This window comes from Hypanus sabinus, chromosome 3 (genome assembly GCF_030144855.1).
Source record: "Hypanus sabinus isolate sHypSab1 chromosome 3, sHypSab1.hap1, whole genome shotgun sequence".
Taxonomy (NCBI): Eukaryota; Metazoa; Chordata; class Chondrichthyes; order Myliobatiformes; family Dasyatidae; genus Hypanus; species Hypanus sabinus.
The window spans coordinates 70,704,660-70,720,738 of record NC_082708.1 but is presented as its reverse complement, the minus strand read 5'-3'; the positions used below and the strand labels follow the sequence as shown (position 1 = coordinate 70,720,738).

Sequence of the window (16,079 nt, the reverse complement as noted above, 5' to 3'; positions counted from 1 at the left end):
CCTCCTTGACAAAGCTACTGCAATTTTATGAGGAAATTACAAGGAGGGATGTAGTAGATGTGGTGTACTTGGATTCTCAGAAGGCCTTTGACAAGGTGCCGCACATGAAGCTGCTTAGCAAGATAAGGGCCCATGGAATTACAGGGAAGTTACTAGCATGGGTGGAGCATTGGCTGATCAGCAGAAAACAAAGTGGGAATACAGGGATCCTATTCTGGCTGGCTGCCAGCTACCAGTGGAGTTCCACAGGGGTTGGGGGTGGGACAGCTGCTTTTTACGATGTATGTCAATGATTTTGACTATGGGATTAATGGATTTGTGGCTAAATTTGCCTATGATACAAAGATAGGTGGAGCAGCGGATAGTGTTGAGGAAATAGAGAGCCTCCAGAGAGACTTAGATAGTTTAGGGGAATGGGCAAAGAAGTAGTAAATGAAATACAATGTTGGAAAATATGTGGCCATGCACTTTGGCGGAAGAAATAAACAGGCAGACTATTATATATGGGGAGAGAATTCAAAATGCAGAGATGCAAAGGGACTTGGGAGTCCTTGTGCAAGATACCCTAAAGGTTAACCTGCAGATTGAGTCAGTTGTGAAGAAGGTGAATGCAATGTTGGCATTCATTTCTAGAGGTATAGAATATAAGAGCAGGGATGTGATGTTGAGGCTGTATAAGGCACTCATGAGACCACACTTGGAGTGTTGTGTGCCGTTTTGGGCTCCTTATTTTAGAAAGGATGTACTGACATTGGAGAGGGTTCAGTGAAGAATCACAAGAATGATTCCAGGAGTGAAAGGGTTACCATATTAGGAATATCTGGCAGCTAGCTCTTGGGCTATATTCTCTGAAGTTCAGGAGAATGAGGAGGGATCTCAGAAACATTCTTTATGTTAAAAGACCTGAACAGATTAGATATGGCAAAGTTATTTTCCATGGTAGGGGAGTCTAGGACAAGAGGGCATGACTTCAGGGTTGAAGGGCATCCATTTAGACCAGAGATGCACAATAATTACTTTAGTCAGAGGTTAGTAAATCTGAAATTTGTTGCCACGAGTGCCTGTGGAGGCCAAATCATTGGGTGCAATTAAGAGATAGATAGGTCTTGATTAGCCAAGGCATCAAAGGGTTTGGAGAGAAGACAGGGGAGTGGGGATGACTGGAAGAATTGGATCAGCCCATGATTGAATGGCAAAGCAGACTTGACAGGCCAAATGGCCTACTTCTACTCCTGTACCTTAAACAGTAGAGTGTAAGGTTTTATGCTAAGCCTAACATTTATGCAAAATTTCAGATTTTGGGTTTGTTTTGTCATTGAGGTTGGCCATGGACACACCAGCACCTTCCAATTTATTTAAAGCAATAAGATAGCGTGCGTCATCCACCCTACCAATAGGTAATGCTTGGCCTGCTGAGCTCATCCAGCAGTTTGTTTGTTGCTCCAGATTCTAACATTTGCAGTCTTGCATCCTTATAGTTAGCAGTGTTTGTTTTGTAAAAAATTAAGCAGACTATTTAACACTGTAACATTGGCAAGGTAGATGGAGAGGGATTAATTTACAAACACAGCTACGAATTCAGTTAAATACCAAACTGTTTTAGCTGGAATGACTGAATTTTCATACTAATCACATGACTACATAGAAGAATAGTGACGTCCAAAAATAAGTGGTAGACAAAACACTTGAACCTCACCCAACTCACCTACTTCTGTTTCAACCACATGCAAGGAAGCTGACTAACCCTCTCTCAGGACAAGGCATACATTTAACTAGCATAGTCTATTCAGCACAGAATACAAAAGCAAAAATAGAAAATTAATTTATATTAGCGCTGTACTTAGCACCATATTATATCTTATATAATGTTTCTTTGTCACGGTTATACAAATGTTCCATTTAAAACACCATTAGAAAGATCCAATAATACCGTATATAGGTAGCACACTTCACGGTGTTTATTCTTCATAGTGGGTGGAGCTAGATGGTACTCAATGGCAAATTATTCAAGTTCAGCTGTGGAAACAGCTGAAGTTCTACTTTTATTTTCTCTTGTTTTCCTTTTCAAGGTCGATGGGGTTCTGTCATAGACCCTGAACTGGAGCTAAACTCAAATTTTGATTCTTTGTGGCACTTCCAGAGCTTATTGACTGGCTGTTTTTCAATATCCCAATGATGTGGCCTAGAAGACAAGCGCAACTTTGGGGTTCCGAGGTTTTGCAACCTTGGGGCACAAGCTGACTCTACGACTCTGCTGCTGACTAAAGCATCATGGGAGGGGGCTCTGTACTTGGCAAATCACGCACTCACTCTCTCTCATTTTGTTGCTGATTCTCAAGTCAGCGAGCTCGGGAAGAAAAAAGTGATGTGGCAGAACCTAACACCGTAAATCAGAGTCGTTTTATGTATCCCTCTCGCTGGGTGACACCTCTCTGCCTCTTAAAGAGAGAGACAGAGCACATATGGTATGTGGAATTTTTGGGTGAATGATTAGTTTTTCCTGTATTGCAGATCATGATCTTTATTGGGGGCTCTGCTATTGCTTGCTTGGTAGGCGGAGGGCGCTGATACTTTTTTTTGCTAAAGTAGTGGGGGAAGTCGGGGGAAACTTTTGAGTTCTAATATTTTTACTATCACTTATTCTTTGGGGCACTTCTGTTTTCATGGATGTCTGCGAAGAACAAGAATTTCAGGTTGTATATTGTATACATTCTGATATTCAATGGAACTATTGAATTTATCCAATACCAGATCCAACAGTTATCCAAAACTGGATTATATTAAAATTGATTTGTCATATATTGCCGAACTGCTGTGCACAAAGTTGTAGCCTAATATTTAAATCAATATCACAACCACCAAAATTTAATGTCTTGGTGAGAAAGGGAGACATGTTGGAAATCAAAGCTGTGAAAATAAAGATGTATTTGATATTTTACCTGAGAAGATGCTTGTATTTCATTTAAATTATCTTCAGTAGTAATATTTTTAGCTCCAAACTCTTGACTTAGTTCATCATCTAATAACGTTGACTCATTCAGTGTTAGCTGTGTCAGTTCTGGTTCTTCCATAATTCCAACATCTGATTCTGTCCCCTAAGACAGTACATACATATATACTTGCATAAATATTTAGAGATGTCTGACAATTTTGAATGTGTATCAAAGAAAAATACAGTAAACTTAATACAATTTTTTTATATATAAATGTGGCATAGCAAGCAATTCCAGCACACATTTCTCATCTCTAATTTCCTCAGAACACGGTGTACCACTACTGCCTACGTGATGAAATTAATTCCCAAAATACTGTTGAGTACACAGAATTCTGGATAATGGATGAGAGTTGACAAGATAGAACAAGGATTGACTTATTTTTGCTTTTCTAGCTAACAAACATAACAAAATGTGGAAGACTACCTTCAAACAAAACCACTGGACATGAGCATTGGTCTGCCAGTGGGAGAGAGTGAATGATGTATGGAACACAACCAAGCAGCAACTGTGGAATTTAGTATAGGTCTAAATATGAAATGTTTCCACACTCTCTGACCTGTGGTTTGAAAGACTAGTGAATTCAACAGTACAGAAATTGAAGATGATGACTGGCAACAATGTCAAATGATACTTTAAGCGCACAATGATTTTTTTCCCCATTTTGTTCCTGCACACTGGCATGGGCCTCCCAAAACAAATTTTAATTTTATTTAATCATTAGCAACTTTCCTCACATGGCCTTGTACTGGAAAGGAGGCAACTGACAAAACAACTGAAACAGTTTGGGTCTAGGACACTGCCCTTTCAAACTCCCACAGCAATGTCTTAGGACTGAACTTCACCAACAATCACTCCTTATATGGGATGTAGCTCCAGTTAGTAAATAGTTTCATTTGTAAAAGAATGAGACTATTTTGATGCCATATTCATGCAAGTGTTGCTTTAATGTCAAGAGCAGTCACTCTCTTTTGCCTCTGGAATTCATCTCTTCCCCATGCTTGGACCAAGTCAGTCATGTTAGAAGAAAAATGTGATCCTGGAGAATGCTATGCTGAGCATCAGTGAGCAGATCATTGGAGAAGTGCACTTAGATAGAACTATCATTAATCACTCCAATCCCTTTGCTCATGATTAATATTAGGATGATGCAGTAGTGTTTAATCAAATTAGATTTGTCCTGCTTTCTTGTTCATATCTAAGCAATTTTATTCACAGCATGGATGCAGAATTGAAACTGCGCCACAGTTAAAACATACAAAGAATGGCAGAATATTGCCTTCTCTAAACTTGAATGATATTTGACATTCAATAATTTCAAAGTCTTATCGATTTCAGCTTTGCTTAAAACAAACATCCAAATTACTTCAAAGACCGAATTTAAATGCCCCCTTAAAATAATAAATTTTATGCCACACATCATCTTTGTAAGTTTAGAGGAAAATAAGCACCACTGTGTTTTCCCTGGGCAGTACATCTATTAAAACATTTATCAATAGTTATAGCAGAAGACTAGCACATTTTATGTTAATTTTGCATAACAATAGATCTAATCAAGTTCTTAAAAATTTTGACTGAATTCAAGCCTATTAGTCTGTCAATGTTTACCTGGTTAATATCACAAGACAATACACTTTTAGGCCCTTATGAATTTTTTTTTGTGCACGATCCTTTGGTTTTTAAATAGAGTATTTTGCAGCAGTTAATTTTCATTTTACTCAAACCTTGGAGGACAGTGAGCCCCAAGAAAAGGTCTCACTATTCAAATTAATGTAGTAAATTTAACAGGGAAAGTTTGTCATACTATTTTCTGAACACATTTTGTTTAGGTTATCTTGGCACCTCAGTAAGAATGTCCATTTCTACAGTACTAATAATAATTGGCTTGTATTGACACTAAAGCAACAAATGTGGCTTCTTAAGTTTCTCAAGCTTCCTCTACTGCTCAATTAGATTATGGACTATTGCACTTTAATTCCTCTTTCCAACTTTCCACTTGTTTGGGTAATTTCACACATTAGAAATTGTGTGGATGATCTCACCACTTAAATGAAAAATTTGTTTCAATCTTTTCAATTTCTGTTAGTACAGAAGTTTGAGGACCTCATTGTTCTTTGATTTTCATATAGTAATTGTGAGGATTTCAGGCCCGATTAAGCCAAAAGTAAGCAAATGGAATTATCATAGGTAGGCATCTTGGTTCAAACTGAAAGTGATATCCATTCTTATTCTATGTTTAATAATGGCCAACATTTAAGGGTTCCCATATTCTGTGACGCTTTCCGAGAGCATCAAAAAAATGAGTTAGGGAACAACTTAATTGACATTATAAATTACCAACATTGATTGATCACAGGAAGAACCCAGCATGAAATGAGGAATCATAGCCCAATGTAATATCCTCTCAGCTTCACTAAATGTCAGTGATAAATGGACGTTATATTCCACCCCCACCTCCCCAAGAGACAAGGCATCAGAGACCACATGACTCCAGTGGCATCCAATGCATCAAAGGCAGAGAAAAGAGCAGACTTATTCTGGTAATAAGAGGCAACTAGCAACCAAGATTAAGGCAGGAGAAAGGACATCTTGAGATAATTCAGTGGGGCTTTAGTAAAACCACATCTGGAGCATTATGTGCACTCATCATCTCCTTAATATGAACTTCCCTCAGAAACATTATAAAATTCCATAGACCAATTCCTTGTATGACAGGACTAATCACTCCTCAAAGGGGAGGATGGTCTTTAATGGGTGGGAGGACCTTTAATTATCATGGCAACTTTTTTGAGGCAGCAAGAGATGCAGATTCCATGGAGGGGAGGCTGGTTTCCACGATGTGCTGAGCTGCATCCAAAACTCTCTCCAACCTTTCCTTATTGTCAACATATTCTAATCCACAACTCCACCAATTTCTGTATTATCTACAAACGTATGAATCAGTCTATCCAAATTTTTGTCCAAATCATTGATATATATCATAGACAGCATAGGTCCCAAAATTGATCCTTGTGGAACACCACTGGTCATAGGCCTACAGCTAGAATAACACCACTCCATCACCACTGTTTCTTTTCTATGGCCAAGACAATTTTGAGTCATATCTCCCAATTTCCCGTATACCCCAGCTACCTTATTCTTCTGGATTATTTTACCGACGTGGGAAGCTTTACTGAGGTAAACGTACAAAAGGTCAATTGCTTTACCTTCAATAATCAACTTCTCAAAAAAAAACCTTAATCAAGCTTTGAAACATAGAAAACCTACAGCACAATATAGGCCCTTCGGCCCACAAAGTTGTGCCAAACATGTCCCTACCTTATAAGTTACTAGGCTTACCTATAGTCCTCATTTTACTAAACTCCACGTTCCTATCTAAAAGCCTCTTAAAAGACCCTATCGTATCCGCCTCTACCACCGTTGTTGGCAGCCCATTCCATGCACTCACCACTCTCTGCGTAAAAAACTTACCCCTGACATCTCTTCTGTACATAGACCCCAGCACCTTAAACCTGTGTCCTCTTGTGGCAAACATTTCAGCCCTGGGAAAAAGCCCCTGACCATCCACACAATCAATGACTCTCATCATCTTATACACCCCTATCAGGTCACCTTTCATCCTCCTTCGCTCCAAGGAGAAAATGCCGAGTTCACTCAACTTATTCTCATAAGGCATGCTCCCCAATCCAGGCAACATCCTTGTAAATCTCCTCTGCACCCTTTCTACACCATATGCCTTCTTAACCACGGAGTCAACCTGCGCAGCTACTTTGAGCGTCCTATGGACTCTGATCCCTCACACTGCTAAGAGTCTTACTATTAATACTATATTCTGCCATCATATTTGACCTACCAAAACGAACCACTTCACACTTATCTGGGTTGAACTCCATCTGCCACTTCACAGCCCAGTTTTGCATCCTATCAATGTCCTGCTGTAACCTAACAGCTCTCCACACGATCCACACCTCCAACCTTTGTCTCAACAGCAAACCTACTAACCCATCCTTCCACTTCCTCATCCAGGTCATTTATAAAAATCACGAAGAGTAAGGGTCCCAGAACAAATCCCTGAGGCACTCCACTGGTGACCGACCTCCATGCAGAATATGACCCATTTACAACCACTCTTTGCCTTCTGTGGGCAAGCCCGTTCTGCATTCACAAAGCAATTTCCCCTTGGATCCCATGCCTCCTTACTTCCTCAGTAAGCCTTGCATGGGATACCTTATCAAATGCTTTGCTGAAATCCATATTAACTACATCTACTGCTCTTCCTTCATCAATGTGTTTAGTCACAATCAAAAAATTCAACCAGGCTCATAAGGCACAGCCTGTCCATTACAAAGCCCCGCTGACTACTCCTAATCATATTTTGTCTCTCCAAATGTTCATAAATCCTGCCTCTCAGGATCTTCTTCATCAACTTACCAACCACTGAGGTAAGACTCACCGGTCTATAATTTCCTGGGCTATCTCTACTCCCTTTCTTGAATAAAGGAAAAACATTCGCAACCCTCCAATCCTCTCCCATCTCCATTGATGATGCAAAGATCATCGTCAGAGGCTCAGCAATCTCCTCCCTCGCCTCCCACAGTAGCCTGGGGTACATTTCATCCAGTCCCAGTGACTTATCCAATTTGATGCTTTCCAACAACTCCAGCACATCCTCTTTCTTAATATCTACATGCTCAAGCTTTTCAGTCTGCTGCAAGTCATCACTACAATCACCAAGATCCTTTTCCATAGTGAATACTGATGTAAAGTATCCATTAAGTACCTGTGCTATTTCCTCCAGTTCCATACACACTTTCCCCACTGTCACACTTGATAGGTCCTATTCTTTCACGTCTTATCCTCTTGCTCTTCACATACTTGTAGAATGCCTTGTGGGTTTCCTTAATTCTGCCCACCAAGGCCTTCTCATGGCCCCTCCTGGCTCTCCTAATTTCCTTCTTAAGCTCCTTCCTAGTAGCCTTATAATCTTCTAGATCTGTAACATTACCAAGCTCTCTGAACCTTCTGTAAGCTTTTCTTTTCTTCTTGACTAGATTTATTATAGCCTTTGTATACCAGGGTTCCTGTACCCTACCATAACTTCCCTGTCTCACTGGAACGTACCTATACAGAACTCTACACAATTATCCCCTGAATATTTGCCACATTTCTTCTGTACTTTTCTCTGAGAACATCTGTTTCCAATTTAAGCCTCCAATTTCCGGCCTGATAGCCTCATAATTCCCCTGGGGAATTCTGTTCTGTAATTTGGTGCTATTTACTATAAATACAATTGTCTTCTTCTGATAACATTAACTTAGAAGCTTCAGTACACAGACTTTCTAGAGTGACTTTGTCATCTGAATTTATTGTTTTGGTGAAGGTAACTATCTGTTTTTCAGACTTGAAATCCTCCAGCCATTTTTCATCTTGGTTAGGCACTTTAAACTCACTCACAGTAGTCAATGTTCCATTTAGTCGGAAGAATGTATCAGCGTGCTCTTGAGAATTTTCTCCATCACCAACTCGCAATTTTTCAATAGCTGGTTCACAGTTAGATGATTGGTTTATGGAATCCACAGTCAATGAATCGGCAACTACTCTTCCAGCTCTTGACAGGTCAGATGGAACATACTCAGTATTTGTTGAATTTTCGTTATGAAATTCCTGCTCTAAATTTTCACTAGAACGATCGGTGTTTGAATTGTATTCTCTTGGAGTGATTTCCAGATGTACAGGTTGAAAAAAATTCGAATTACTATTTCCTGCAAAATGAAATACATATTTTAGTCACAAGAAAAAAAATGACCTCAATACAAGGCACTGCCAAATCATCTTGCACATTTCCTCTACTTACAGAACAAAAAGAGTATGTTGTATTTATTGAAGCTGAATTTTAATAAATATTTTGCAAACATTTTGCCATTTTCCTGCACTCAGGAGTAATTTACAACAGCCATTTAGTCTACCAGCAAATCAATGGGACACGAGGAAACCAAAGCGCTTAACAAAAGTGAAAGGAAATGAATGCAACAAAAGTACAAATAACATACAAGATCTTGAAACAATTATTTTTAATATTTTACACTTAATATTAAAATCAGAAATGGCAGAATATAAAGATACCAAAAAACTTGCTAAAAATTTAGTCTTTCAAAAAAAATTCTAAGGCCTCTGATAATTTGCTGTCATTTGCATAATGTATGTCACCACTCCCAAACATGGCCCATTACTTCAGTTAAAATAAAACTGAAAATTCCTTATGAATGCAATAAGTCCAATGGACCAGAGAAGTTAAAAAGTTGCTCCCTAAAAATTTGGGACTTCTGAATTAATACAGGCATGATGAAAGAACTAATGTTGCAGGCACTTGTGCTGAACTACTATCACCATCCAATATCACATTTTCAGTTTCAAAGTAAATTTATTATCCAAGTACAAATATGCTACTATATACTACCTAAGATTCATTTAATAAATCATTTAATAAAATTTAATAAGGTAATAAATATAATAGAATTTGACAAAAAAATCTATACATAACAGACTGGCAAGCAACCAATATGCACAAGATGACAACCTAAGGAAATAAACATAACGTTGGACACAGGAGTTACATAGAGTCCTTGAAAGTGAGTCTGTAGGTCATAGAATCAGTTCAGAGTAGTGGTGAATGAAGTTATCCATGCCAGTTCAGAAGCCTGATGGTTATACGGTACTAACTGTTCCTCAACCTCGTAGAGTGGGAACCAAGTGCTTCAGTACCTCCTACCCAGTGACAGTAACAAGAAGAGAGCATGTTCTCGATAGTAGGGGTCTTTAATGATAGATGCTACTTTGTGGCAGCACTCCCTGTAAATGTACTCCATGGAGAGAGGGCTTTGCCTGTGAGGGACTCAACTGTAACCACCACTTTAACATTCTTGGGCATCCGTGTTTCCATACCAGACTGATGCAACCAATTAGAATACTCAAACAAGAAAAAAAATCTGAAGATGCTGGAAATCAAAGTAATACGTTCGAAATGCTAGAGGAACCCGGCAGGCCAGGGTGCTTCAATGGAAAAGAGTAAACAGTCAACACTTCAGGCCAACACCCTTCATCAGGGCAGGACGGGAAAGGAAGAGAAGTCAGAGTAAGAAGATGGGGGGAGGGGAGAAAGAAGTACAAGTAGCAGATGATAGTGAAACTAGGAGAGGGTAAGGAGTGACTTCCCAACTCTTTCTTCACCTCTCTCCCTCTCCTGGTTTCACCTATCACCTACTACTTGTACTTCTACCTCCCTTCCCCCCACGTTCTTAGTCTGATTTCTCCCCTTCCTTTCCAGTCCAGATGAAGAGTGCAAGCCCGAAATGTCGACTGTTTACTCTTTTCCATTGATGCTGCATGGCCTGTTGTGTTCCACCAGCATTTTGGGGGTATAATTTATGTTAGCTAATGTTTTCATTGTGAATGTTCTGTCCCTTAATGCTGCGTGTATCTACTGATATTGCAAGTCTTTAAATTGCACCACTGCCCTGTAAATTGGACAATAAACTTGACTTTGACATATTAACAAGACATTTCCACTTCATTTACAGCCAAGATACTCACCCTCATAGGACTGCTGAACGTGGTTCTCCACTTGATCTATATCTGAGGCTGTTATGCCAGAGGCTGGAGTGGATACAGCACAGCTGCTAGAAGACTCTTTGTCTGAAGTTGCAGTTGGGATAGAATGCTGATTTTCTGAGGTGCTGTCACTACTTGGGAAATTTGAATTCTAGATTTATTAAAATAAAATCAAAAATCCTCAGCTTTTCTACCTTTTCAAAGCTTGTTTTAATAGATAGACAATGTTGTGTTTTGAGCCTCAAGTAAATGGATTTTGTACTCTATGAATAAAACATCACATCCAGCTAGTTGTAGAGCCAAGACAGCTATTGATAAGTCAACTCTATGCTATAGTTGGTTTTCAGGGCTTCCAGCATTTCTCATATCTTAGGAGAAGTACATAAAAATGAAGTTGGTAAAACTGCAGTTTATAAAATTTAGAAAATCTACAGTATTGCCTTGTCATGGCAGTTTGAATAACGGAAATTTGCAATTACAGAATTCTCTAATCACTACCAAAAGATTTGAGATGTAACCAGAATACCCCTACCACACACCTGCAGAGGCATCACTGTTCGGAGAAAAAACTTCCTGTAGGAGCATTTCTTTACTTACAAAGGGGGATTGATTAGAAAAAAGATTCACATTATAGAAAACTTTGGCAAGGTAAGTTTTTTTTAAAAAAAGGAATTCAACTCTTCTGTAAAACAGAGATCCACTGCAAGTCATTTTAAAATTAAAACACTAAGGTAATGTTTAAAGCAAATAAAGGTCCTTGCAGGACAACAGCAATTTGAAAAATAACTTGGAACATTACTCATACTGAAGATTTCAGTGATGTCCTTTTGAAGTCTCAAAACAATTTAAATAACATAGTGATACTCTAATTACAAGACTGTAGCCATCTCAAGAAGTTTAACCATCCTGTTTTCTCAGAAAGGAACCATACATCCTCATACAGCTGTCAGATTCTCCAGTCTTTTAAGCTGAACCACCCACATAGATTCCAGAAATTAGTACAATATCAAACTGTAACTTGATCAATACACATTAGCATATTAATACTGTATCTTCAAAAGCTATGATGTATAATAGCTAATTCTAGGAACATTAAATCCTCAAAATACTCAGCAGATCAGGTGCAGCTATAGAGGAAGAAAAATGTGCTATGTTGAACTAGCCAATATATAAAAAAAGAACATTAGAGAACTAATGTGGTACAAAACTGGTATTGCCTATAGATCCAAATTTCTAGATTTTCCTCTCAGTGTTCTTAAAATGAGTGTGTGCACAATTCCATAATGGATAGCAATGATTTCCAAGTCAACGAAATTCAAGGATTGTTGATTTTTTATTAATGAGATAAAAATTGTGTGTTAATATCTTAATGTTGATTACTGTGCTAGGCTCATCTATAATACCAACATCTAAAGATTTTACCCCTACAATTGCTTATGGGAAAATACATATACCTTCTGTGTTAAATCTTTACTTCAAAAATATAAAAAAAACCAAAAATTCCTTATTATATTTCTTGTTACGTGACTCTCATCAGTGAAACTTCCATTAAGAGTATTTTTTCTTCACCACTACAGTTTAACCAGGTTATATGTAGCTCTTGGCAGCAAATGGTTGGTATATTTTCCCCTCTATCTTGCGCTAAGATTGCCTTCCATGTTGGGAAGATTCAAGGGGGCAAAAAGGTACCGCAGATTTGTTACTTAGCTACTTTGTTACTTTGTTACTTGTTACTTACCATCTACAAACTTCAATATGCTTCAGTGTAGATACAAATTTTGCTGTCATTAACTATACAATGAAACTATACAATAATCCAACACAGCTAAGACTTTAATGGTGCTGGACATTTTACAATTTTAAGATGTCGCTGAGTACTGTAATCCATTCTCCTTTATAGTGGGTAAGATTCAGAGGAGCTTGGGCCCTGGTAAAAGACTGTGAGGAACGAAGGCCCTAGTGAGAGTCACAGAAGAGCAGTAGCCAGCAAGAAATGCAAATGCATGAACCTTAATTTTACTGCAAATTTCTAAGTGGATAAATAAAGATTGATGATGTAACCTCGTTCAAAAATTACTCAGTACCTTGCTGGATGTCAGAGATAATGAAGAACTGTAAATGCTAAAGTCAGATCTGCACTCTAAAGGCTGAAATTCAAAATTTGAATCCTGTTGACAATTATGTTGCTCAAGAGAGAGGTTGGGGAATTCCAGGTTTGAAATGTCACAAGCAGTTGCGGAATCTGTAACAAAAAATAAAATAATAATAAATTCCTTATTCAAAACAACAGAAATGAAACATGTGAGTGATAACTGCTCCAAGGTGAATAAAAACTTCCCAAACCACACAAGTTTCTGTTCGAACTCAGTGGGTCAGGCAGCAGATCAGGGCTCATTTCCTTTCACAGCGGCTGCCTGGCTTGCTGAATTCCTAAGTGTCTTGTATATTGCACATATTCTAACATCTGTAGTCACTTGCTCTCCAAGGCATCATGAAAGTTGACTTGTGTCACAACAGGGTTAATTAATTAAATAAGCATTCTCCATTGACTAGACAAATAATCTAAAGTTGATTAAATCCTAGCATAACACTATAAAAATACAAAAACAAGGAGAATGCTATTCAGCCCTACATGCTTGCTCCATTATTCACCAAGATCAATGCAGTTCTTTCACCTTAAGTCCATTTTCCTGCACTAATTTCCATTTCCTTCACAAGCAAAAATTTGTTTTCTTTATTGAAAATATTCAGCAACTGAACCTTCATAGTGCCCTTTCGCAGAGAATTCCAAAGATTCTCACTTCAGTCCCCTGAATGAGAAGGTTGTTTCATCTCTAGACAACCAAATGAAACACCTCACCTCCATCTATCCTGTCAACTCCATTAAGAATTTTGTATGCTTCAATGAGATCACTTCCCATTCTTCTGGAGCAAGTATAGGACATATAGGTCAATGTGAATCTCTCCTTTAGAGAGAACTTCTCCCTATTCCATGAATCAAGCTGTTGAACTCTTGCTAAACTTCCCTTTCATAGGTGTGTTCTTCCATGGATAGGAAGACCAGATCTGTACTAACATTCCAGATTCTATGAATTCCATGATTATTACCCTTATGTTCTTACAATAAAGGCCAAATTGATCCTGTAATTGCAGTGACATTCAGGTCATAAATTTAAAAAGTACACTATCTTTGACTACTGAAGGTGCCAACCTCCATTTTTCACATTATATTCTATCACACCCTTGTCTCTGCACTTAGCCATATCATCTTCACAACCTACATGTAGCGTTGCATCAACAAACAGGGATAAACCACATTTGATACCCTCCAAATCACTGTTATAGACTACTGAGACTTCCCTTGTCAGAGCCTCCCAATCCAAAAAAAAAGTTCATTCACATTCCACTTTACCTAATAAATCTGTAATAAATTTGCTAAACAGCCTCTTGTGTTAAAAGTCCTTCATAAAGTTAAAGTATACTTCAGCCACTGGGGGTGGGGGGGAAAGCATTTTTCTATTTCACTAGTTATAACCTCAAAGAAAGAAATGTGCCAAACATATTTTTTCTTCCATTCATGCCAGCTCTGCCCAACCTTAATAGATTATAGTATATTCCCTATTACTGATATCAGCTCTCTCTTTTCTTTCCTGTATGGTATTCATTTGATAGCTTCCAATATGTGGTAACCATTACAGAATTAATAGAATTTTGGAAGATGTTATCTGAACATTTACTATATCCATAACTGCCTCTTTCAAAACCTTGGGATTCAAGTCATCAGAGCATATTTCAGTCCCATTTTCTCCAATAACATATATTTAGCAAAATTTAACTAATTTTTAAGCAAGTCTCACTCAGAATTGGTGTGTCAACATAAAGGTATAATTTCTACAGAAAATATGCACGAGATGCAAGAATAGGATTGCAACAAATTGACGAACAGTGAGAGGATATACATCAAACATAAACCCATCAACAACCTCAGGTAACATTAGAGTTGGATCGATTTAATTCTTAGATTAGACTTTGTTATTTCCTTTTAACAATTATCTGCTTGCATTTTGTCTAATTACTTATATGCAAATAACTGCTTATTATGCTTCCTAGCGATCATAATAAGTATATGCAAGTTCAATGCATTCCCTAGTGGTAATACACTGTATGATTTTGAAAGCTTCTTTGTTCTGCGTTATATGAATAAGAGCCCTCTCATTTGTTTACTCTTATCTGCAAATTTGAATGGAATTTTCCTCAGTTCTGTGGTATAAAAAAAACCTGCTCCATGCTGGGTGCCATCTTGGCTTTTTGTTTCTCTTTTCACTTAGCAGGCCTCTATCACTGTTCTCTTCCAATTTTTCTTTGTTCTATCAACACAAACATTCGTGAAGCAACAGGTTTTGCCTCTTTTCTGACTTCTGAAAGAACCTTGGATTAATATATCAGAATCCAACATTAGGATTGATTTGACTGCAACAAACTATAATGCTTAAAAAAGATCAAAACAACAATACTAAGAAATAGAAAAGTAGCAGCAAAATGGTTACAAAACATTTGAGTGAGGTGTGACAACTTCTGTAAAATGAGAAGTTTAAGATTGAGAAATAAAGTATTATATTTTGGTTGTACAAAGGAATATTAAAAAGACAAGCTTGGAAAAGGATACTGAAGAGGCAAATTCATTTTTAACAACTCTACAACTAAAAAGTATGGTAGGGTATATATTTTCTCATCCGTATTCACCAAAAGAGGATACGGAAGATGGCCAGTTCAGGAAAGGGTATGTCGTATTCATAGTCAGAACAATACAACATGGATACAGGTCCTTCAGTCCAATAAGTCCATGCTTACCATGGTGCCCACACAGCTAAATCCAATTTCCTGCACACCTCCAAGCTAAACCCTTCCATTTAATTAAACAATTGTTTCTTAAATTGTACTATTATACCTGCCTCAACCACTGCATCTGACAGTTCATTCCATATACTCAGCACTACGAGGGTGAAAAGGTTCCTTTTAATCTTTCTGCTCTCACCCTAAACCTATACTTCCTACATTGGGGAAAATACTTTAAACCCACATTATCGATACTTGTGATAATCTTAAATATTTTTATAAGGTCATTCCTCATTCTAAGTTCTAAAAAACATGAGCTTTGCAACATGAGCTTTACCCCTCATGTATGTGAAGGGTGTAAGAAATAAAGTCAATTCAATTAAGGAAAAAGCTACATCCAAACACCATACCACTAGGTTATCTACCTCCTTCCAGTACTCCACTTCATGATTACTTGAGATCAAACTGCTACGGTGGCATCACCTATAAAATTGTAGATGGAGCTGGAGCAGAAATTGGCCACAGTAATGAGTGTATAAGGAAGACAAGAGATCGAGGACACAGCTCTGCAGGCCACTGGTACTAAGGATAACTGTCAAGATATTGTTGTTTATCTTTACTGAGTGTGGTCTGTTCGTAAGG

General features: G+C 38.0%; 1 protein-coding gene across 4 annotated transcripts in view; it reads right to left on the bottom strand.

Moving 5' to 3' along the window:
• The window catches only part of cep295 (centrosomal protein 295), a 109,632-nt gene that overhangs the window by 11,417 nt on the left and 82,136 nt on the right, over nucleotides 1-16,079 (bottom strand). For all 4 annotated transcript variants that reach the window (XM_059964612.1, XM_059964610.1, XM_059964611.1 and 1 more), the window contains 4 exons: nucleotides 12,686-12,843; nucleotides 10,584-10,752; nucleotides 8,448-8,755; nucleotides 2,940-3,095 (listed from right to left, as the gene is read on the bottom strand). In XM_059964612.1, coding sequence (XP_059820595.1) covers nucleotides 2,940-3,095; nucleotides 8,448-8,755; nucleotides 10,584-10,752; nucleotides 12,686-12,843 — 791 coding nt within the window. The remainder of the gene's footprint in view (nucleotides 1-2,939; nucleotides 3,096-8,447; nucleotides 8,756-10,583; nucleotides 10,753-12,685; nucleotides 12,844-16,079) is intronic.